General features: G+C 48.3%; 3 protein-coding genes and 1 long non-coding RNA gene across 7 annotated transcripts in view; 2 read left to right on the top strand and 2 right to left on the bottom strand.

The window, feature by feature from the left end:
* Nucleotides 1–423: 423 nt before the first annotated feature.
* On the bottom strand, nt 424–6,069 carry LOC125711361 (lysosomal amino acid transporter 1 homolog). 4 transcript variants are annotated; one of them, XM_048980182.1, is made up of 9 exons: nt 5,979–6,069; nt 5,598–5,781; nt 5,174–5,454; nt 4,727–4,856; nt 4,239–4,335; nt 3,088–3,194; nt 2,739–2,834; nt 2,373–2,558; nt 424–2,237 (listed from the first exon to the last, which is right to left on the bottom strand). In XM_048980182.1, the coding sequence occupies exons 3-9, from the start codon at nt 5,368–5,370 to the stop codon at nt 2,124–2,126; spliced, it is 927 nt and encodes a 308-aa protein (XP_048836139.1). In that variant the 5' UTR covers nt 5,371–5,454; nt 5,598–5,781; nt 5,979–6,069; the 3' UTR covers nt 424–2,123. The 4 variants fall into 4 exon arrangements, with proteins under 4 accessions (XP_048836139.1, XP_048836142.1, XP_048836140.1 ...); XM_048980185.1 differs by having other exon boundaries at nt 2,739–2,831; nt 5,598–5,987; XM_048980183.1 differs by having other exon boundaries at nt 5,174–5,408; nt 5,598–5,986.
* Nucleotides 6,070–6,132: 63 nt separating this feature from the next.
* veph1 (ventricular zone expressed PH domain-containing 1) overlaps nt 6,133–24,497 on the top strand; it is a 39,493-nt gene continuing 21,128 nt past the window's right edge. The window contains 4 exon segments of the mRNA XM_048980177.1: nt 6,133–6,836; nt 9,947–10,212; nt 11,143–11,358; nt 12,561–12,735. Of these exon segments, the coding sequence (XP_048836134.1) occupies nt 10,075–10,212; nt 11,143–11,358; nt 12,561–12,735 (529 nt within the window). The 5' untranslated portion in view covers nt 6,133–6,836; nt 9,947–10,074.
* On the top strand, nt 12,829–14,130 carry LOC125711362 (uncharacterized). Its single transcript, XR_007383005.1, has 3 exons — nt 12,829–13,012; nt 13,301–13,444; nt 13,781–14,130. It is a non-coding gene; the product is annotated as an uncharacterized LOC125711362 (long non-coding RNA).
* On the bottom strand, nt 14,447–19,697 carry LOC125711542 (pentraxin-related protein PTX3-like). Its single transcript, XM_048980530.1, is given in 5 exon segments — nt 14,447–15,542; nt 18,369–18,488; nt 18,490–18,751; nt 18,753–18,858; nt 19,465–19,697. Coding segments are annotated over 5 exon segments (1,350 nt in total). The 3' UTR covers nt 14,447–14,913.

Below are 24,497 nucleotides of genomic sequence, written 5' to 3'. Positions count from 1 at the left end.
GTTTGTCTTAGGCATCCCTCTAAAAAGGGGGCCGATTGTCGCATCTGTCGGTTTCTTGGGCTTTAATCTCACTTTTAAGCTAAAACGTATCGGCTGGGACCAAAGGAGAAACCGAACACCAGGCCAATCCCTCCAGGGCTGCCTTCACCAGCTGCGGCTCTAACGCTGATCAAATCATGCTCTGTAAGAGACATACTTTATCTGGACCGGCCGACCAATCACTGCACTTCAGCCGGTAATAAGATATTAAACTGAATTGCACACTGACCCTAAACAGATTTATCCGGTTTAAAAAATGTCAGTGACCCACTTTATTTATGCCGCATTTTCAAGTAAGAGACCCTTGGGATACAGAAAGCCTGCAGGGGTGTGCGTATCACTAGTAAAAGGAAAAATAAATCAGATTGCAAAAGTCGATACCTCTTCTCTCAATATTGCACTTTATTTAAACACCAAAAATAAACTTATTTCAGCAAAAGTGTGGAGTACAATAGAGCTGACCGTTCCAGCAGGAAGGGGTTTAAAAGAAGCATCACAGTATCACCATTCAGTGAATGTGCAGACAAATTGAAATTTCCTACAATAAAAATAGTGATCTCACGTTTTAGTTTTAGCAGAATAACATTAATGTTCAAAATATTATACGTAGATCAATTCGACTAAACCAATCCAAGAAAAAATGGGTTATCCAGCGAACCAGGAGGATTCAGCAACGGAGACAAGTCCTTCTGCACAAACATTGTCTTTGCCTTTAACATGCTTCACGGGGAGCAGGATCAGGACATATCAGCTTCTTTAAGATCAATGTATTCTGTCTGTGTATTGTTGTATCCTATCCAGTTTTATTACAAATTAACATCCTCTAATAAAGAACAAAGATCATAATTGTTCAGACAATGGTATATTCCAGGGCTCTTTGTGGATGACAAAGACGATGATGATGATGATGATGATGATGCAGGAGAGGGAGCATACAGATGTCTTTGAACTCTGGTGCTAGCCTGAAGACTGAAGCTTATCTTTTTTGGGGAAAATTGTAAAACACAATGTGTTAAGAAGGAAAACCATAAAGCTTGATACAATGTTAGAGAGGAAGACCAGTGACAAGATGAGTGGTGATTGAATCCGCATGCCACCGTAAGCCTTAAGACATAAACAGAGGACAGAAAGTTCCAGAGGAAAGCTGCCTATATGCTAATCATGAATTAAGATGAAAGTATAGCAGTTAATGCAAAAACATTCAATAACATCAACACACTGGTGTGACGCGCTTTTACGCACCAGTTTTACAGTTTAAGTAAGAAACAGGAGTGTGTAAAATTGCATTCCGAGCCCTGAAATCTTTGACCTGAGAGTTACGGTCCGAGACGATGGCCAATGTCAAAGATGAGTTTCTCGGACCTCAAAACCATGGAGAGGTGACAACAGCAGAAGACTGAGGAAGTTGAACAACACACCAGACTCTACGGCTTTATGCATAAACACACCGAGCTACCTAGACAGACACAGTGTATATAAGAACCAAGTACACAGACCACGCTGCCTCATCACAGGGCTCCTTCATTGGGAAGGGAGGCAGCTGAGCCCTGCCTTTGCGTGCGCCGTAAGCAGAGAGGAACCCTCATCCGGCCTAAAGACCCACCCACCCCCCGCAGCTCACAGCACCCTGACGTTGAGACAGCCTGTCATACCGAGCACATGATCTAAACATAGCTCAGCTAACAAAAAACAGGCATTTTCACATTCCTACCAACACAGGAGACTCTGCCAATGATGCCACACTGTCAGTGTAAGCTGAGAGAGCTCTTAGCTTTCTGTGGGAGAGGCGGGCACCTGCCTAACACAGACTGACGGCTTGATAAAACACAGCTTTGTATATAAATAAAAAAAAAAAAAACAACCGAAGGCACTGAGAACTAAATAAGCGCATATTCATAAATCATTATTGCTGACCACCCTACATTAGGCAGTCAGCATTCATATTAGGAGAAAAAAATCTGCTAATTCCAACGAATTTATGCAACGGTTAAATTAATAATTTTTTGTTCTATATCAAGTACAGAGAAGTAGGATCCACGGAAAGCTTATAAGACGTTCTGGGGTCTGCCTGTGGTCTGCCAGCCTCACAGCTCCTCGTTCTCAGAAAGCAGGGGTTCCACTTCCGGAAAGTTCTTCAGCACCAGCTGGCTGGAATAACCGGGGCCCTTTTTTCTGTATAACAAAAACTGAATAGAAATCTTTAAAAAACAAACAAACAAAAAAAGTTCAGGAAAACACACACAAGTGAATCTGAAAACTCAACGTCTTGCACATCATTTCCCTGTTTGAACAGGGAACAGAATCGTTTCCCCTCACGATGAACTAAAGGATACGAGAAGGTCGAGGATGAGGACGCCAAGGCTGCCGATGAGCCAGGCCAGGTGGTTCAGGATGAAGGTGCTCTTGGATCCCTTCAAGGCCGGCAGGACCACGATCAGGCTCAGCCCGTAGGTACAGTTCCCCATCATGGCCAAAGCGAACAGCAGGTAGGAGGCCCCCTCCGTTGACTGCCGCTTGTACTGAAGATGAGAACGTGACCATAACGTCATGATCCAGGTGAGGGCATGTCCCTGAGGTGTAACACTATCCTGGATGACAACATCCTGCCCCAGTTTTTCAGCCATCGCTAAACAACAGACAGACTCCTAGGTGGCCCCCACCCCACCTCACCCCACCTCACCCAACCAACAGGCACATACGTTTTTGTGGATCTGTGGAATACGGGAGGAGAGGTAGAATACGGATGACAGGTAGCCACAGGCATAGCCGGACATTTCCAAGCTGTGTGAGGTCTTCTGTTCAGAGGTGGAGGAGAGACCAAGTCACCATTAGGAGGGATATTAGCCGGCCAGGTGCTGGGAACACCCAGGGACACGGCCATACCTGCGACATTAACCTGCCAGCTCATAAGCCCTCAGTGGTGGTGTAAACATTTGACGTAAGGCGGAGTTCCGCAGTTCAGATCACGGGTCTGAGTTCTACATTTATCAAGATGCTCTGTCCCGAGACAAAGGAGACAGACGGAACTCACGTCCGGTCCGGCCTTACCCCTGCATCAGATCCTAAGCCGCTTTCATCCAGGATTTTGGGAAGCATGACGCACAAGACGAAGGCACCCCCACACCACATGAAACACATCCACTTCAAGTGTGATTCTGAGAGGAGAGAGGAAGGCCTCGTCATTCCGTGGACATCTGCTGCCTCCGTCACCCAGGAAAGCTCGCCAGGAAAGGCGGCTCTCTGCTCAACCGCAGAACTGCTTCAAATTCCGCCGTCACTGAAGGAGCAGCATTTGGGATTAAATTCATGTGTGCCTGGTATAAATCTCAGGCCTGGCCCACTGCAAACACATCTGCTTACAGAACAAACACTCTGTATTTGGGGTGTAAAAGAGCAAGGTCACCTGTGCGTCACACAGATCCGCCCTCAGAAATTACACCGATTTTCCTGCTACAAACACTTACATATAGAGTCTGGAATAACAAAGTGTTCCAAGACCAACAACACTAAGTAAGTAAGTAAGAGTTTTATTGTCATCCCAGCAATATACAAGTATAGAGTATATAGCAAGTATACAATGAGACAATATACCATTCTCCATAAGTGAAACATAAAACACAACACACAAGACAGATCACAATGAAAGTGAGTAGGGTAATAATTTACACTACACCTATAAACACACATACACACACACACGTATATAGCTAAAAGGAATTTCTTGGGGTGGATACAGCAGAGACACAGTACAACAATACAGTACTCGCAGTAAAGTATTGTACAACAGAGAAGACAACAGACTAGGACTGAACAGAAAGACAGTGCAATGACACGGAGAGTACAGTATGAAAGCAGTATGAATGTGCAGACATACAGGGTAAGTAAAGTGAGCAAGTTATATCGTGCAAATTAAGGCAAGTTGTGCAAGAATGCAATACGTGTGTAAAAGTCCAGGTATGCATAGATGTAGACATATTCACATAATAGCAGCCATAACATGATCAAAATGAATAAATATGAAATGTTACGTAGCGCGGCACAGGGTGTGCAGTAGAGTGGAGTCTGGGGGGGGGGGGGGGGCAGCGTGCTGAGCACTAGGTGGAACACTGGGGCTGTGACAATGGCTGCGTCTCATTTCAAAAAAAGAACTGCGGGTACACGACACTAAGCAGGGAAAAAGGAAGAGTAAATCAAATTACTTCGCTTGCCATGATTCCTCTTGTTCTTTATCTTGTAATACACAAACTGGGAGATCAGTATGATGTCCGTGAATATATAGAAAACTGCAGTCACAGTCTGGAGGGGAGAAACAATGTGTTATTAAAATGTCACACATTTAACATATATTCAAGTTCAAAAAACTTTATTTGTCCCCGAGGGGCGATTTAAAAGGCATAGAGAAGCAGTGCACACACATAACAGTTGTAACGTTTGATATATATCTGATCAGGTAGCCTGCGATTCTTTATAGTCAACAAACTGTCAGCGTTTCTACTGAGCCCTGCCTTTGCGTGCGCCGTAAGCAGACAGGAACCCTCTCTGCTTAATAAGCCACCTATGAATTTATACCAAACAGCTCACGCACCCATGCAGGCACAGCATACCATAAACCGGTACGGCCACAAACAAACACAGACGTCATCTCAGGCATTGCGATTACTGCACAATTAAGCGGCCAAACATGTACCTGAACGGGCAGCTGTCTGGTGAGGTAGCAGCCCACAAAATTACTGATGTCTCCACTAAGGATGAAGAGTAAGAAGCCCAGAGAGATGGCCTCCTCCACCTTGCCATTTCTATAGGCTTCGTACACCTGCCTAAGGGATCATGATAAGGGAGAGAGAAACCCCAGCAATAAGGTACCTTAGAAAATAGACAAACCCGTTTTTACATCTAATATTACTTGTTATAAAAAGCCACTCCTTTGTGTGAAAAGAATGTCAAGGCAGCCACCCTTACGCAAACATAAAACGTACATTAAACTTTCAGGCAGTCAAGCAGGTTTTCACCGCAGTACCCATTCAAGAAACAGGCAGCATTGCAGAGACTCTTCCTTAACAGTTTAAGAAATTAAATATGGGGAAAAACATAAACGTGCTGGTGTTCCTCTTAGCCACACGTTCACGAGACTTACGGCAGAGTGGACAGCAGGAAGCAGCACATGGAGATGAGGCCGATGACCACGCTGCAGTATTCCCAAGCGCTCTCGGCACATTCCTCAAAAAGGTAACGGATCCAGGGTGTCCCGTTGACGCACGGCGGTTCGTCGAGGATAGAAGACAGGTTACTGGCCACGTCCGCAGAGGCCATGACAGCCCCGAGGTCAGGCATCAGCTTATTTCAGGATAGATCCCCTCGACCGTCCCCGCCTTGAAAGCAACCACAAATACAGATGCGACTGCCATCTTGTCACTTCTGCAGATAGATAGATAGATAGATAGATAGATAGATAGATAGATAGATAGATAGATAGATAGATAGATAGATAGATAGATTTAGTTTAAAGTCAATTTAATAAGCTGGCCACGTTCGCAATACTACAGCGTATTTATGTATACCGGCATAATGAAAGATGGCTCCAGGTCAACATCCAGTGACAGTGGCAGTTCAAAAGCGAAAGACTGGCGATACTTTTGCTTTGGGCGGTTTCGCATTACGGGAAGGACGTCACTCTCCTCCTTTCTGGTCGTGACCCGACTAGTCCGCAGGATGCTCCAGTGTGCGACTTCTCCAGGTTGAGCGCTAACATGCACAAACAAAAACAGCCCGTTGGTGACCGACTGGGGCACTTCCTTCTCACCTTACCGCGACACGCTGCTTCCGCGGACGGCGCACGGCTGCCGCACCGCCATCCATCATGTGAAATGAGCCAGCGATTCTGTTCTGAGCTTTGAAAGATCAGGCAAAAATAGTTTCAATTTAGTAAACTGTTGACACACCTATACGCCTCCGGCACAGGGAAGCATGGCAGTGTAGCCCCGTCACTTCCGCTTTCCTTTCTGTGGGTAGTGTGGCCGAGAAAGAACAAACAGTACGCACTTTGAGCCCACGGTAGCGCGTGTATTAAATAAAATAAATTACTAAAATGCTAAACCATTATTCAGTGGTTTATCTTTCAACCGCTTATTCTTGGTCAATAAAAACGAACACATCACGTGGCTATTAATCGGAGTATTATTACAAAACCAAAAGTATATTTATTTTTAAAATTGCTTAATTAGTTGCATTGTTAAGTTGTCCACTGGATATTCGACAATTTTATCTAATTTGTACCACAGCTGGATATTTTACCGAAATTCGGTGTAAACGCCGTAATGACGGGTATTAGAGCAGGGTGCTTCTGTCACCCTGCTGTGTGATGTGTCATGTGGTAACGTCGTAGTTTTATGCTAGTTGTAATATTATTGGACTGTATAAACATATGAAATATATCTGTTATTTAGTGAGTGATTAATCGTGTGTGTATGTATACTACAGCAAATTACAGGCGCATGAATCTACATTAATTACGTGAATTATCAGAAGAAAACAATGGGTATAACATGGATAGTAATATCTGGACAAGTAATGTAGTCATTTATGAATAATTGCACCTGTTGCTTGTAACAGTAGTCAATACCATACACTAGGTGGCGTGCTGTTCCCTTTTGTGTGTAAGAAGTAACGCAAACCTTATCTGCAGGGAGAAGTTGGGGTCTGGCTGAATGCACGTAATGAATCTGTAAATGGCGTATTTTACAGTAGTGCGACCCTTGTGATCACAATTTAACAACGAGGCACCAGTGAACAGGCGATAGGTAAGTGACTTTTTAAAGCCCCATGATGCCCGTGAAGCTGTCATGCACAGCCCCCTTCGCTGGGACACTAGGGCTAGGGGGTTGTCTGCACAATTGTCGGGGGTTTAAATAGTCGTGCAAGGTGCCGACGTTTCTGTTTCAGTAGACTGATTTCCAGCTTGTATTTCATCAGATGCCGAGCTGAGGATTTACCCTTTTCTTTATTGCGTTATTTTGTTTTGTAATCGATTATGCGCAGAATTTCGGAATTACAACATGGAATGTAAAATTGCACACCGTGATGAAATACTGTGAAATGCTTCTCTATAAACCGCATTTCGTTAATCATTGCTGTAAATTACCACATGAAACGCGTTTTTATTTAATAAAGTGCATTAGCAGATTTAAGTTAAATGCAAAAAGTTAACGCTTCAGATAATCCGCTCTCAGGGGTCCTGTCCCTGGATGCAATCGCGCAGTAATAATAACCATCGCATTTTCTCAATAGTGCATGGAGTATATGCGTTTAAGTGCAATTTTACGCCCTCACTGGAGTTAACACCCACCTCGGGACTGCCTCGGTACACATCTTCCCATCTGGTGAACGATTTCCTAATGAGAAACGCCGGGTGTCGTCGCTCCCTCCTGAACTTTAGATTTAATAAAAAGCTGCTTCAGTCAACCTCGCTAACCGCAGGCTTGCAGTAGTTTTCAGGATTTTGGATGAAAGATGGCATTAAGAATTAATGTTAGTGAGTGAGTGAATGATGGCATGTGATAACTATCAGTGGATGAGTTAGTAGGCGGAGAACGAATGAATTAAAGAATGGAGGTGTAACATGCACCAAAGCTACGGAGTGGCGGCCACATGGGAAGTGGGGGGACGGCCGGGGCCTTACGCGGAGGCCACTCTGCCCTTCTCCATTGTGTGATGTCTGCCAGGCTTTGCTTCTGCCTTGATGTTTGGAAGATGAAGATAAAACAGAGATCGGGTCAATAGAGTTGGGGGTGGTAACCCCCCCGTTTACGAGTCGCCGCTTCCGCCATTATTCCCGGCATAAACATGTTGTGTTCCGTAAATAATTGATACGCACTCCGGGCAAATGAAGCGCTTTCCCCGCATTATTGTGTTTTTATCATTAAAGCACATGTGCGGTCATCACTGTCAGTAAATAGCGACGCACAGCCGCACTCGTGTCGGTAACTTGCTCCGTTAACCGGAGCCAGTTATATGAGCGTTTATATGTACAGGTGCTGAGCGGGATGGGTGATCAGAGCATTGTGTGGAATGCTCGCCTTCACCAGGACTCTGAGTTCACTTTTAGGTCTGTTTGAGAAAGAAAAATGGTTAATCCCTCGGTGCATCCTGCAGCCTCCCCTCACAGACACACACACTGCTGGGGGCACAAAAGGCCCAGTGTTCCTCTACTCTGTGTGTGTGTGTGTGTGTGTGTGTGTGTGTGTGTGTGTGTGTGTGTGTGTGTGTGTGTGTGTGTGGAAAAACCATAAGGTGACAGCTTTGCGTGGGACGTGGCCTTTGTCACACACATTCAGGGGCACACATACAGACTGAAACGCAAACACCCACGCTCTTTGGTCCACTGACCGTGGTCCGGCTCGTATCCAAATGCCTTACCTGATGTGTTGCATTCCTCAGCTAGTTAAGCTGTAACCAGATGATTAATAGTAACCATTTGACTCTTTGAGGTGTGTTTTCTTGCCTTACCTTTACGAATAACAGCATTCCTGTGCCGTGTGCTCAGCATATACACAGCACCCGTGTGTACAGAGCGTGTTTTTGCTCGGGTGGGTGTGTTGGCTATATGGGCGTTTCCCATGTGACCTCAGGTGTGTGCGGGATGTTGCTTGAAACTGTCCCCCTAAAAGCAACTGTAGAAGCATACACATCATCACGTACACATATCTAAGATTCTACAAGTACCAAAATGTTGTTGCTTGTCACCAGCCGTTCATCGGTTTTTCCGGACTGGGGTTAGGAATTTTTAATTCCGTTTCATTGAGAGTCAGTGGTGAGTTTGTACAAAGACATGCAGACAGATGTGAAAGTGTGTGTGTTCGTTTGATCAGCTGCAGAGTAATGTGTGGCAGAGAAGCAGAGCCCTTCCTGCTTATTCCTGTGACACACACACACACACACACACACAGCTGTCGTATATCAGCTGAAGCCTCATCAGGCCAGTTCAGTGTGTCACACAGTAAGTATCAGCCTAGGCTAGAACGTCAAATCAGCGTTCTACAGTAGAATCAAACAGCATGAAATTTACAGCCTGGTTGTTCTCATGCCGGCTTGGATCGGATGTCCAGCAATGAATTTGCAGTGGAAACTAGACCCAGAGAAATGCCCGTCTGGCTGTTGAGACGGGTTTTCAGGTGCAGGCCGCTACCTGAAGGTGTGCTGACACTCCTGTGACCACAAAGCCAGACGTCCTACAGACGGTCACCAGATGTGTTTGACGTCTGCAAAACCTGGTCAGTGCTTGGCAGACCGACTCTGGCAGCATATGTGTGAAAGTGTGTGAGGGAGTGTGTTTGTGCCCGAGATACAGTATGTGTATATATGTGCTTTGTGTGTGTGTTCAGTGACGGTGTTTGAAATTAAGACTGGTGAGGCTGCAATCAGCTTTCCCATAATCCATAGTGTGTGGGGTGCGATCAGAGAAGGCGGGCCCAATTCTTATCTGAAGTGACCAGCCAATCAGAGTACTATATCATTCATTTGAACACAACCTCAGAGTTTGCTATTATTAACCGAGTATCTCAGGCTGCAGTCTAATACACCATTTCTAGCTCTGTTACGGGACAGTTGTGTGAAGCAGCCTTTTGTTTTAGTACTTTAATGAATTGCGTATTCATTCAGAAGAAGGTTTGACACATTGCTGATTATACTAGCAACCAGCTGTGATTGTAGTGTGAGGTTCCCAGGCGGGGTGGGGGGGCTGGGGAGGGGGCAATGTCTAAGTATGTATCTACTGTGTAGTCTTGACTGTTTAACAAGCAAAATCAGACTAAAAAACATTATTTAAAGGAAGAATCCTCAGCTGTGTGTGATGCCTGTCTGTCTCTGTCTAACTTTGTGGTGAGGATTTGCCATGTGTGGTCTTATTACATAGCCCCCCCCCCGCACTCAAAAACAACAGCTCATGCTGCACAATGCCCAGTTACCATAGCAACAAGGGGCACCGAGGGGACGCCAAGTGGGCCATGGACTGAACCGGCCCCAGCCAGACAGAGTGGAGCCATGCACCAGCTCTTCTGCCTGGTGCTGGGCCAGAGGGACCTGTCCCAGGCGGGTGACCTGTTTTCTTTGGAGGATGCCGAGATCGAGGATTCCCTCTCTGAGGCCCTGGAGGAGATCAAGGCCATATCGTGCTCTCCGGTGTGGACCCCCCCTCCCCCCCACCAACCAACTAACTCCCATCTAACCCCAGTTCGCTCCACCTGCCTTCGTTTCCCACAATGCAGTTTCCCAGCATGCCTCATTCAGATGAGACACACTGCAGTTTCCCAGCATGCCTCATTCAGATGAGACACACTGCAGTTTCCCAGCATGCCTCATTCAGATGAGGCACACTGCAGTTTCCCAGCATCTGAAAGGCCCCGGGAGGATATAAAGCACTTTCTTAGTCCACTACATGCAGAACACCAGTATATTCCTAAATTAGCACATTTTTTGGGCCGTTTTAGCCAACTGTTATCTCATGCTTTTCGTCCCTGTCCACGCTGAGCAGTATTTTCGTTTGCTTCAGAGATGAGCTTCAGAATTCACCAGCACTCTCTGTAGTTCAGAGGGTCCTCATTTCTCAGGCATTTTTATTTATGGGGCAAAAGCCGCAGCCATTAAGCTGCCATCAGATTAACTATGTAAAATTCATTACTTAATGAAATGCTGAAGGGTTATTATCAGCGAATCGTGAATTTTAGAATCAAATTTACCATTTACGGCATCTAACATAAAGTCACTGAGAGGCGGCCTGTGCGATATGGGCTAAACTCACAGTCACAAGCAGCAGAAAACATGCACTGGCCCTTTAAGAAAGCCAAACTGCAGGGTCAGGTGATGCCATTTTTATGCTTTTGCTCTGTTTCATCCAAGCTGGGTATACTGGCTGATAATCAAATAGCAAGTGAGAGCGATGTGCATGACACACAGAAAGCCTACTCTCTGTGTTATCATATCAGCTTCTGTCGCATATTCCAAGTCCTAATTACATCCTTTTGCCTATTAAAGTGGTGAGAGAATGTGTGACATGTGACAGCAGAAGCAAGCCCTCTGACTCACACCTGTTTCTTGATTTGTTGGCGGTAGGACTACCTGATCAATGACAATGACCAGGCGGTGGTGGAGATCTGCATCACGCGCATTACCACGGCCATCCGAGAGACGCGCTCCATCGAGAGGCACGGCGCTGCCTTGGTGTCCCTCTGGGAGTCGTGCCTGGAGCAGAGTCAGCAACCGCAGGGCAAGGACGAGAACAGCCCTCACGCCAAGATCGCTTCTGACATCACCAGCTGCATCCTGCAGGTTAGCCGCTTCGGGGCGCCAATGATATGCTGCTCGCTGCCCTGGTCTGAGGTCATCACTCATGGCCCCTGTGTGTCACTCCAGGTCAACCCTGGCATAAACACATTCTTTTCTGCCAGTCTGCATCACCCTGTCACTCCACGAACTGAAACTCGCCCAAAAGAGATGCAGAACTTTTTCCTCGATTTACTCAGTCTGTCGTCTTGCAGAACACTGATCTCTAAACGCAGTAATGTGGGGCAAACCGCTTGAGGAGTGAGAGAGGGATTAAGCGGCTTTTATACTGTCCTGACTGGTTCAGATCCGCAGGATGGTGCCCTTCTTTATGGTTTCCTGCTCATCATTTAGAGCATACCAGACCCCATGTCTGCCATCATTCCCCCATGTCCTTCCTGCGCTACTGTGGTCTAAAAAGACGCATACTTCTTGGCTAGCCGCGAAACCCAGGCTTAATTAGACCGCCACAGATCGTACTGAGAGTTTCGTCAAACAGCTTACTGCTTCAGAGCTATTTGTGGAGCCTTTGATCTGAGTAGAGGCCTGATGTGAGCTGACTTCTGATCTGAACACCTTGGGGGTATCGACTGTTTTATACCAGTGGGGAGATTCACCCGCAGTGCCCCCTGTTGGATGTGAGAGGAATTATATCTGTTCAAGCTGGATTGAGAGTAGCAGTGTTGTTTTTCACGTGGATGGTGTGAATAGAATCATCGGCACCAGTGGCTTTAGTGCTACAAGTGTTCGTAGCCATAGTGACAGTACATAAGTCAGCCTAATTGGTTGAGTGAGCGTCATAAGCTGTGAGCTTTCTGTATATTTCCATGGTCAACACTAGGGGGCACTAAAGCATTTCAAATAACTCGCGCACATGCCAGTACGCAAAGCAGGGACATACACTGTGTGGTCAGTTAGTGCCTTGCTTTTGTCTGCGCCTGTGTCATCTCTCTCAGAGCCTGTCCTGGTGTGACACTGGGGTTACCCTCACCCCACCCCAGTCATCCGGAGCAGGGTATATTCCCATAAAGGAATATTCTCCCATAATCCTTTGGAACATGATAAGTCTTTTAAATATTTCGATATCTGTCTGAGGTGAACAGAGACTGGCTTTTTCTGCTTTGAGATTTGGACAGACGGAAAGTGTTTGGAATAACTTCAGGAGTGATTTTGAAGGGTGTTGCTTGCTCTGTGCCCCCCCCCCACAGAATTACGACCGCCCTCCCGTGATGGCCCTGGCTGTGCCCGTGGCAGTCCGATTCCTCCAGGGCGGGAATAGGGAGCTGTCCCGCAACATGTCCAGCTACCTGTCCCTGGCAGCTATTAGCAAGGCAGAGCTGCTGGCTGAGCACACAGAGGCCATCGTGCGCGCGGTGCTGGCAGGTGAGAGACAAGGCTGGGGAAAAGCCTGAATTGGCAGGTAGGAGGGTAACTACGCGGGCAGGTAAGAGGGTAACTACGCGGGCAGGTAGGAGGGTAACTACGCGGGCAGGTATGAGGGTAACTACGCGGGCAGGTATGAGGGTAACTACGCGGGCAGGTATGAGGGTAACTACGCGGGCAGGTAGGAGGGTAACTACGCGGGCAGGTAGGAGGGTAACTACGCGGGCAGGTAGGAGGGTAACTACGCGGGCAGGTAGGAGGGTAACTAAATGGGCAGGTAGGAGGGTAACTACGCGGGCAGGTAGGAGGGTAACTACGCGGGCAGGTAGGAGGGTAACTACGCGGGCAGGTAGGAGGGTAACTACGCGGGCAGGTAGGAGGGTAACTACGCGGGCAGGTAGGAGGGTAACTACGCGGGCAGGTATGAGGGTAACTACATGGGCAGGTAGGAGGGTAACTACGCGGGCAGGTAGGAGGGTAACTACATGGGCAGGTAGGAGGGTAACTACGCGGGCAGGTAGGAGGGTAACTACGCGGGCAGGTATGAGGGTAACTACGTGGGCAGGTAGGAGGGTAACTACGTGGGCAGGTATGAGGGTAACTACATGTGCAGGTAGGAGGGTAACTACGCGGGCAGGTAGGAGGGTAACTACGCGGGCAGGTAGGAGGGTAACTACGCGGGCAGGTATGAGGGTAACTACATGGGCAGGTAGGAGGGTAACTACGCGGGCAGGTATGAGGGTAACTACGTGGGCAGGTAGGAGGGTAACTACGCGGGCAGGTAGGAGGGTAACTACGCGGGCAGGTATGAGGGTAACTACGCGGGCAGGTATGAGGGTAACTACGTGGGCAGGTAGGAGGGTAACTACGCGGGCAGGTAGGAGGGTAACTACGCGGGCAGGTAGGAGGGTAACTACGCGGGCAGGTATGAGGGTAACTACGTGGGCAGGTAGGAGGGTAACTACGCGGGCAGGTAGGAGGGTAACTACGCGGGCAGGTATGAGGGTAACTACGCGGGCAGGTATGAGGGTAACTACATGGGCAGGTAGGAGGGTAGCTACAGCCAACCAGTTGAGTTCTCTGTGAATGTGACTCAAAGCAAAATGAAAGCAAAGTGAAGCAAAATGTCAGACTGGATTTGTGTTCTGAGCCTGAACTTCCCACTTCTGCCAAAGAAGAGGTCTCCTGCCCAGATGTTCACTGCCTTGAGAACGGCTGACGTAAGAAGTGAATAAAAAACAATGGAGGGAATAAAAGATTAAGTGACCAATGGGTTGAAGGAGTGAAGGGAACAGCTGTTTAATTACAGCGGGTTGATTAAATGGGTGGGTCGTGCAGGGACCTTTTGTAATGTTTCTGTTTGGAAAGGTTGGCTGACTCAGATGCTACCTCTTCATAGTCCCTTATACGGGGGGGGGGGGTCGGGGGGGGGGGGGGGAAAGCAATTTATTATGTACACCCCCAATAAGATTCCTCCCGTGGGGTCAGGAGAGGCTCACCTACAGTATCCCGAGTGACTCATTTGCACAGTCAAACTTAGAAGGAAATGCATATTTAAGAAGAAGGGTTTGAAGCCTGAATTTATTCTGGCTGGGAGACGAGGCCAACGTCATGGCTGTGCTCGACCCGGTGCAGGGCCCGGCATACAATGGCTGACTGGATCTGAGAGTGTCGGGCCCTTGGGGAGTTTGTTCAGTTACTACAGAGCAAATTCTGTTTCTTTCTCTTACTCCTTTATTCGTCATTCGATAGCATTTATGTACAAATTACATTTATCTTCATTCCAAAAAATAGAACATAGAATACTCTCCACAGTTTCAAAAAGATCTGAACAAACACTGTAAACATTTCTTCTTAATTACTCTCCTTAATTATTGCCATTGTAAACGTCCTTATAAATTCAAAGGTTATACATTTTAGGCATTATTGTGTTAAAGTGAGAAAGCAAATAAGTCTTTAGATGAATCACAGATGGTTTCAGTCTAAGGCTCTGGGTGAAACGTTCCTGCTCCTTTACAGACACGGTAATGGTTATCAGAGGGTTTGTAAATGGAAAACATTCCTGTATTTGTGAACTGCAGTCTTTTTCATGAGCAGTTCTTTATTTGGGAGGGGGGGAGCTGGCTCTGATGTTGTTGCTCAATTGCGTGTTGAGCAATGGCGAGGCGGGGGGCAGCGTCAGCCAGTGAATTGGGCTCCCCCGTGTGGTATGATCTCGGAGATGCCCCACCCTACCACGTTGCCCCTGGTGCTGCAGGCCCCGTCCCTCCTGGCATGCTGTGAGATTTCGTCATCTCCCAGCACCCGGTCCCACACGTTGACCCCTGTCATTTTCCCAGCGAAGGCCAGGTGTGAGTTAAAGCTGTCATCGAATCCAGCAATGCCACAGCAGCCGTTCTTCTCCTGCCCCAGCAGCATAGCACCCCCCCCGGGGAGGGTGTGGTTCTCAGCCACGCCCGAGGAGCCGGCGGCCTTGCGGCCATCCACCCAGAGTGAGGCCAGGCCCTCATCAGAGCTCCAGGCGCCACAGTAGTGTACCCACCGGCCCAGCACTGCCGCCTCCTGGGCCTCCACCAGCTGGGCTTCTCCACCCACGGAGAAGCGGGCAGTGTGGCCGCTGAGCAGCAGCTGGATCTCCTGTGGGTTGCTGCGTGTCCCGTAGGAGAAGAGAACTGTCTTGTTTAGTGTGTCGGTGGCCTTGGCCCACAGGCAGATGGTGAAGGAGCGCAACAACATGGACGAGTCAGGCACGACCGAGGCGAAGATTCTCTTGGAGCGTAGGGGGAAAAGGAGGGCCATCTCACAGCCTGAGAGTGATGGGGGCAGGGAAACAGACAGTGAGAGGGCGGGGAGAGGAGCAGGGGGTGGGGTGACAGATAGGGAGAGGGGCAGACAGTTAGATGGAGAGAGAGGCAGGGGGACAAACAGGGAGAGGGCAGGAAGACAGACAGGGAAGGGGGAGAGAGAGACAGAGAAATAGAGACAGGATGGGTGGGGAGAGAGATGGGAAAAAGTGAAACAGAGGGGGTACAGAGAGGGAGACAGGAAGACATGGGGGAGGAGGAAAGCAACAGAGAGAGTGGTATGGAGGGAGAGAGGAAGGGAGGGAGGGAGAGAAATGGAAGAAAAGAGGAGAGTCAATATACATGAGATTACAGAAAGCAGACTGCAACAGCTTTCATCATCAGTCTGCAGAGTCAATCATGTATAAACCCAGCCTGTACACCTGTATAAACCCGGCCTGTATGCGTGCATAAACCCGGCCTGTATGCGTGTGTAATTCCGGCCTGTATGCGGGTATAACCAGGCCCGTACGCATGTATAATCCCGGCCTGTATGCGTGTATAATCCCAGCCTGTACGCTTGTATAATTACAGTCTTTATGCGTGTATAATCCCAGCCTGGATGCGTGTATAATCCCAGCCTGTACGAGGATATAACCAGGCCTGTACGCATGTACAATTCCGGCCTGTATGCGTGTATAATCCCAGCCTGTACGCATGTATAATTCCAGTCTGTATGCATGTATAATCCCACTTTATACGCGTGTAAAAACTTGACCTGTACTCGTGTATAACCAGGCCTGTACGCATGTATAATTCCGGCCTGTATGCGTGTATAATCCCAGCCTGTACGCGTGTACAATTCTGGCCTGTATGCGTGTATAATCCCAGCCTGTACGCGTGTATAATTCCAGTCTATATGTGTGTATAATCCCAGCCTGTATGCATGTATATTCCCAGCTTGTATGCGTGTATAATCCCAGCCTGTACACGTGTATAATTCCAGCCTGTATGCGTGTATAATCCCACTTTATATGCGTGTTAAAAACCCGACCTATACTCATGTGTAACCTGGTCTGTACGCGTGTAAAAACCCGGCCTGTATGCGTGTATAATCCCAGCCTGTACGCGTGTATAATTCCAGTCTGTACGCGTGTAAAAACCCGGCTTGTATGCGTGTATAATCCCAGTTTGTATGCATGTATAATCCCAGCCTGTACGCGTGTATAATCCCAGCCTGTATGCGTGTATAATCCCAGCCTGTATGCATGTATATTCCCAGCTTGTATGCGTGTATAATCCCAGCCTGTATGCATGTATATTCCCAGCCTGTATGTGTGTATAATCCCAGCCTGTATGCGTGTATAATCCCAGCCTGTATGCATGTATATTCCCAGCCTGTATGTGTGTATAATCCCAGCCTGTACACGTGTATAATTCCAGCCTGTATGCGTGTATAATCCCACTTTATATGCGTGTTAAAAACCCGACCTATACTCATGTGTAACCTGGTCTGTACGCGTGTAAAAACCCGGCCTGTATGCGTGTATAATCCCAGCCTGTACGCGTGTATAATTCCAGTCTGTACGCGTGTAAAAACCCGGCTTGTATGCGTGTATAATCCCAGTTTGTATGCATGTATAATCCCAGCCTGTACGCGTGTAAAAACCCGGCCTGTATGCGTGTATAATCCCAGCCTGTACGCGTGTATAATTCCAGTCTGTACGCGTGTAAAAACCCGGCTTGTATGCGTGTATAATCCCAGTTTGTATGCATGTATAATCCCAGCCTGTACGCGTGTATAATCCCAGCCTGTATGCATGTATATTCCCAGCCTGTATGTGTGTATAATCCCAGCCTGTATGCGTGTATAATCCCAGCCTGTATGCATGTATATTCCCAGCTTGTATGCGTGTATAAACCCGACCTGTATGAACTTGGCCTGTATACCTGTATTGGACCTGCGTTAATTTTCCTTTCTGTTCACTAATTAGTTTTTATCTGGCGCCTCCAGGCTGCCAGGGTCTGTTTTTATTTGAAGACATTCTTCACTGTTTAATGTCAATAGCCTGGTATTTCACTGGGAAACAACCCCAGCAGCCTTTAGCACTGCAGTCCTTAAGGACTACACCACCTGCTGGCCACTAAACGCATAGCAGCTGTTGTTTCCCCTTTCAGCCAATACCTAACAAGCATTGAGAGTAGACCTCCCACACGCAAATGGCCCAGCAAACCACTGCTGGCCTGCATCCCATCATGCACTGGGACAAAGTCCCATTTGCCCCCCCCCCCCATCGGCCTTTTTAATGAAACGCTCCTGATCTTTACCAAAAAAGCGAAGAGCTGTTGGCTCTGTCACTTCATCCCGATATATGAGCTTCAGCACCAAGCTTCTGTTGTTTTTCGTGCCCAAGAGATAAAAACCTGCTAATCCTTAGTTTTCCCCTGACATCAATGTCACATGTCCTGAATGGAGCCTCAGGACACCGTTCCTCCACATTGGCCTCAACTTTCCCTCGGCCCAAAGATCTCCCGCTTGCCTCCAGTTCTCCACTAACAGGATGACGCAGTCTGTTTCCCCTTGTCGGACGCCTCAGTCCGCCTGGGGTCCCTGAGTGTGACAATTTACTGCCAGATTCATGGTACCCAGGACATTTGACTTGGACCAGAATATGCATCCAGTGTTTGTAGCAGAATGTGTATCAAGGCTTTAAGAGACACACTGCGCCTGGCTTAGTGAGGAGGATTTATTAAATGCAGGCGTGGTAATTGAGTTATGGCCGTGAAGATGCTAGTAATTAAGCTTTGGTGTTATCGCCATGGGCGATGGATACAGGAAACGGGACTCACCCTGTGGCAGGGAGTTCTGTGCCGCAGATGCTATTTCAGTTTGGATCTTCTGGAAGTCTTTGCCCATGGCAGTGAGCATCCTCACCACCTGGCAACCGTCCTCCGTCGGGGACGTCATTGTTTACGGTGTTGGAGGTGCTGTCCTTCCCGCTTGGCCCTGCCCCCAAGTTCTGGATGGAGTCCAGGACCTGCTGCAGGAGCTGCTGCTGATTCTCGGTCTTCTGAAGGAGCTCCATCATCCGAGAGGTGTGCAGCTCCAGGGAGGCCCGCCAGCCATCGCGGTCACTGTCGTCGCAGTTGGTGCAGGCCGAGGCCACACCCTCCATGCTGAGCAGTAGCTCCCCTCGCTGCGCCCGCAGCTCAGCATGCAGCAAGTTGTCCATCGCTGTGCTGCAGCATGGTCTCATGCATCTGCGAGTTCTCCAGCATGGAGAAGAGCTTATCCCACTTGGTCAAGTCGCTGCCCTCACATGGCGTTTCCGTGGTGGATCTGGATGTGGGGGGGCAGGGTCAGAAAGCACAGAGAGCCATCAAGGGGGGGGGGTATTGAAGGGTTAGATGAGGAGGTCAGACTCCGAGACAGGATATCAATAAGTTTTAGAGTTTCAGAGACACAGTCAGTAATGCCCTGTGATGAAAATATATCACCTTACGGGTTTTAAATGCGGCAGAATACCTATATCTGTATTCACTCTGTTCTCTGAAGGCAAATTTCCAAAATTTATTCATCCCATTTTCTGTTGTTTTCGAGATGAGACCATCGATTACCTGAATCTGTCTCCCTCACTAAATGGTGCAGAAGCGGGAACCACAAGTCACTCAGTCCTCATGTCATCAGACAGTAAACCATCGTGACATTTCGAAAAGTCCGCAGAAATGTTCTTGAAAATGTTGAAATGAAAAATGGAAAATGAAATTCGTCTTCATTTTGCGACTGTCATTTTAATATTCTACAGATTTAGTCTGTGTATCTGTTGTGAACCCCCCCCCCTCCCCCCCCCGTCACTGCTGATTGATGTGTAACCCGTAATCTCTACTCTCTAACCTTTCATCAACATGATTGCATGTACTCAAGATTAATCCGAGTCCATCAAACCCCCTTGAAGTCCTCACCAAATCCCCAAAACCAACCCCTGCCTCCTCACGCACCAGGAGAGCGGAACGGGAGAATTCGGTGAGCCACTCACCTTCCTGCTGATCCAGTTCAAGGATGTTGTTGTAGAAGTTTTCATTGTTGCCATACAACATGTCTTCACCGTAAGCGCACACCGGCCGCATGCAGGACAGGCCGAGCACCCAGGCAGCTATCAGAGCCCTTATCGCGGCCATGGCCAAGCGCAGTCTCCCTGGAGCAGCGACTCTCAGCGCAGCGCACGGAATGAGCCAGCAGAGCTGTCCGCGGGTCTATATAAACACAGCGACACCGGAAAGTGAGTAATGCTTCGCTGGAGGTACCATGTGTGTTGTAATCAGACATAAGTGCTTCTGCTGGTCGGCGGTGGGGGGTGGGGCATAGCATCCCCAACTTTCCCCCCCTTTGGTGTATATTGCATGGATGGATGAGATGCAGAATGGAGCCAGTATTTTTTTTTTTTGTTTTTTTTTCTGCCTCCCCCATCCCCCATTTGTGGGGAGCGAGGGGTGGGGTGCGTAATGTCTTCCTCATGAGGCCCCCCGGTTCTCGTCCCGTTCCCCGCATGTGGGGGGCGGGGTCTGAGGCCCCGGGGCTGGACAGAGGCCAAAGGCTGCTGAAAGCCAGAGATCCGGACAACACCGGGGCCGCGGGGGGGGGGGGGGGGGGGGTGCCCTCTGAGGGCGTGACCAAAGCCCACTGACACCGGAGTAAGCTGGAGGTCTGGCGGTCCCTGCAGGCTTGTGGAAGCACCCCCCCCGCCCCGCACACCCCCCGCCCCCCAGCACCCCCCCGCCCCCAGCACCCAACACGCCCCTTTTCCAGACACTGCCGGTCTGCCGTTTTCGGGCCCTCAGGAGGTTACCTCATAGCTCGGCTTTCAGGTATAAATCTGTCGCCAAATGGAGCAGCGATGGGAGCCCAGGCTGAAACCCTAGACCCCCCCGGGGGTCCTGCTTGATGTAGCCAAATAATGATGCCGTGCATGGTAATGTGTGCTGCGTGGCGAACATTTACCCTGGCCAACGTGTTTGGTCTGGCTGCTGGATTGTTTTCTTGAAAATGGAAGTGACCTTTGGAGTCTTTTCCTCTCTTCTGCAGCCAGATCCTGATATTCCAGAGCTGCTCTAACCAGACATGCTCAGAGCTTCTGATCCACTTTCTAAGTTTCTCCTTGGGACCACGGTTACACGGTTACCACGCCATGTTGTTTGACTCCTTGCCCAACGTAGGACCCCATGAGCTCCGGATCACACCCTAAGTCCATTTGATTTTCTATGAGATGTTCTGAGAGATCCGCCCCAAATTGCTCTTTTGAGAAGGTGACCCACACTCCGCCCAGTGTTCAATGGCTTGACTGGCCTGACAGGCAGAGCCATACACATGCGGGCATGATTAACGTGCTTGTAGCCCTCTTAAAGACGGAAGCATGAGCCACGATGACTGTCGATGCATTAGTAGGGATGCCTGGCAGTGGGGGAGAGCTGAGATCATCACGGTGTGTAAGAGGCACGAATTGGGCATCTGCGAGTGTGAAGCGGGAAAACATCGTTTAGCTTGTGCCTGGGACTCTGGGTTATGATCCCTCTTGTACAGATTCTCATCCCCCCACCAGTGTCCGAGTCTGAGGCTGAGCGGTCGCTGTTAGCGAGGTGCAATGAGCTCCCTGTAAACACATGGTGGGACGCTCTCTGGGAACATGTGACCATAAGTGGGACCCCGATCTTCATAAGTAAGCAGTGGGGGTGGTATGTCACTCAGCGGGTTTGGTCTCTGGGATTGTGATCAGAAAGGTGTCGGTTTGAATCCCATGCTCAGCAGAATAGTCACATGTCCATTACACATTGAGCAAGGCCCTTAACCCCCCCCCCCCCCCAAAAAAAAAAAATAATAAAAAATGTTCTAGGGGTGCAGAATGGATGGTTGACCCTCTGCACTGACCCAAAACTTTAGTCTCACCTTTATATTAGTCTTAGGCAGCCTAAGAAAATGATGTTTAAATGACCTTCAGGTTAGTATTAAACTACAGTATTATACCTCTCAAAGTGTGTTAGCTTAACAATGTCAAACACTCTGCTGAAATCACCGCCTGAGGAGAGGTTTGGGAACTGAAGCACATGTTCATCTAGCCATCCCATAGATATCAGTAACTTTTTGGAGAACAGAAGACAATTTAGCTGGTTTTTATTGTGTTACTCTTAATTAGCATATGTTCTAATGTTAAATGGTGTTATTTTTCTGAGCGAATATGCACTTACTACCCAGATTCATAACTTCAACACATAAGACACAGTACTTGTATGTGTGTGTATCTCTTTAGAAGGAGAGCATGATGGGATATTTGAAAACAGCCGCATTGTAATGTATCCGTCCTCATGTCCTCACAAAGCTCACTTTCATTTTAAAAGCCCACATTACACGTCCACAGCCACCAGGCACCTCCATCCTGCACGTGGATGTGTGAGCTGGCTAGCTTTTAGCTCTTATTGTATGTGCTATATGTCCAGAGCTGGTCTCCTCAGATCCATCATATAAAGTGGTGGGTGTCTGATGTCCCCGTAAAACTGCGCTCCCGTATTAATATACATGCGTGTGCTCACAGCCCCCCCCCCCCACATGCTTTTTTTTTCAGTGCCTTATGGAAAGCAGAAAGACTCCAGATGCTTGTAAGTCCTTCTGAAAGGACACGGCGGTTCATATGTGTTTGGTTCCCGCAGCCCAAGGGCTGGGCTAGTGGCGCCGCGCGATGAGGGGCGAGCAGGGCACTGCGCTCTGTCGGCTAGAGGATCAGCGCGCACAATTCACTGGAACTGTGAATATGCACAGCATTTTCCAGTGAAGCCCGGCCTTTCGCAGAGTGAAGTCCTGAGCTTTCTCAGGACGCCCAGGGCAGGCTGACTGCATCTTCTCAGAAAAGTAGCATAAAAATTACATCCATGGAGATACAGGGGGGTCCTTGATGATGACATCAAAGGCCCCCACAGAGCGGGTGCTAAGTTACTCCACACCGGGATGAGGAACACTCTGTCCATCTCTCCTTTGCAGGATGTTATCCATCCACCTTCATTCATCCCTCTATTCACTTGAGAGAACAAACACTGTGGACAGAAGAGCATTACTGTAGTCAGCAGTTCACCAGAGTAAATGGCTCATGTGGCCGTCAGAGTGTTAAAGAGAGGTCAGGGTGTGCTTGCAGTTGAGGCTTGTAATAATGACGGTGAGGGTGTCCTTTATCCTGACTGTTGTCTCTCTGACCGGTTGATGTTCTTCCTTTGATACACTATATGGACAAAAGTATTGGGACACACCTCTTTAATCGTTAAATTCAGGTGTTTCATTCAGACCCATCGCCACAGGTGCATCAAATCAAGCGCCTAGTCATGCAGTGAAGTTTACAAACATTTATGAAAGAACGGGTCATTCTGAAGAGCTCAGTGAATTCAAGCGTGGTAGGATGCCACCTTTGCAATGAATCAGTTCGTGAAATTTCTTCCAGGCTAAGATATCCCACGGTATTATTGCAAAGTGGAAGCATGTAGGAACAACAGAAATGCAGCCACGAAGTAGCAGACCACGTAAAGTAACGGAGCGGGATCGCCGAGTGCTGAGAGTGCATAGTGCGTAAAATTTGCCAGCACTCTGTTGACTCGGTAACTGCATAGTTCCAGACTTCCTCTGGCATTAACCTCAACACAAAGACTGTGTGCTGGGAGCTTCATGGAATGGGCTTCCATGGCCAAGCAGCTGCATGCAAGTTTCACGTCACCATGCCCAATGCCAGACATCGGATGCAGTGGTGTAAAGCAAGCAACAGTAAGCGCTGGAGCAATTGGAAACGTGTTCTGTGGATGAGAAATCACGCTTCTCTGTCTGGGTTTGGCAGATGCCAGGAGAACGTTACCTGCCTGACCTGCATTGCGCTAGCTGTAAAGTTTGGTAGAAGAGTGATAATGGTATGGAGTTATTTTTTCTGGGGTTGGGATAGGCCCCTTAGTTCCAGTGAAGGGAACTCTTAATGCTTCAGCATACCAAGACATTTTGGACAATTCTAGACTTCCAACAACGTGGGAACAGTTTGTGAAAGGCCCTTTTCTGTTCCAGCATGAATGTGCCCCAGTGCATAAAGCAAGGTCCATAAAGACATGGATGGGTGAGTTTGTTGTGGATGAACTTGACTGGTCTGCATAGACCCCTGACCTCAGCCCCACTGAACACCATTGGGAGGAACTGAACGAAGATTACGAGCCAGACCTTCATGTCAACATCAGTGCCTGACCTCACAAATGTCCTTCTGGATGAATGGGCAAAAATTCCCACATGCACTCCAACATTTTGTGGAAAGCCTTCCCAGAAGAGTGACAGCTGTTATGGCTGCAAAAGGGGGACCAACTCAGTAGTGATGCCTATGGATTTCAAATGAGATTCCTGTGGGTCTTTCTCATTAATATATCCCCAGTGGAAAAAATGTGGATTGTGTTGGTCAAATCCCAAATAGAAATTGATTTTGTTTTTAAGTTGGTCACATCCCAAGTAGAAAGTTGTAGATGGTGCCTTTCACGGTGGTGAAATCCCTATTAGTGAGCTGTGTATTTCTTCCAGATGATAATCACACCAAAGTTCACACAGCTAAAACCCACTTCCAGACTATGAATTTCAGCGCGGGTTGAGCTAGTGGATGTTGACAGCGTCCTTGTTGGTCTGTCAGTTGCTGATCCCTGCCATAACGTCTGGCTCACGACTGAGAATATCGGACACACACACCCGCGCTCCTGCGCTCTGCTAATGAGTGTGTATCTCATTCAGCGCTCTCGCTGGAGACCAGTCTGTCATTATACCAAACAGATGATTGTATTGGCTGCATGAGCATTGTCTGATGATCTCTCCAGGGCCTCGCTGTGCCTTCAGCGTGTGCTGTCCGCAGGAACGAGGAGCCATGTGGATCTGAGGCACTGATTGGGTGATTGATTAGTCAGGTGGGTAATGTATCTGCGGATTAG

The sequence above is a fragment of the Brienomyrus brachyistius genome, chromosome 17 (genome assembly GCF_023856365.1).
Source record: "Brienomyrus brachyistius isolate T26 chromosome 17, BBRACH_0.4, whole genome shotgun sequence".
NCBI classification, from domain to species: Eukaryota; Metazoa; Chordata; class Actinopteri; order Osteoglossiformes; family Mormyridae; genus Brienomyrus; species Brienomyrus brachyistius.
The sequence above is the reverse complement of the archived record's forward strand: the minus strand, read 5'-3'. Positions and strand labels throughout refer to the sequence as shown.

Bases quoted from the DNA above. Each gene is read 5' to 3' on its own strand.
- LOC125711361 (XM_048980182.1), bottom strand. From the start codon at position 5,370: ATGCCTGACCTCGGGGCTGTCATGGCCTCTGCGGACGTGGCCAGTAAC. The intron at 3,195-4,238 runs GTAATTTGATTT...CTCTCCTCTCAG, and splicing joins GAGGAATCATGGCAAGCGAA to AATCACACTTGAAGTGGATG. The intron at 2,835-3,087 runs GTAAGGCCGGAC...ACCTCTGAACAG, and splicing joins GCTTAGGATCTGATGCAGGG to AAGACCTCACACAGCTTGGA.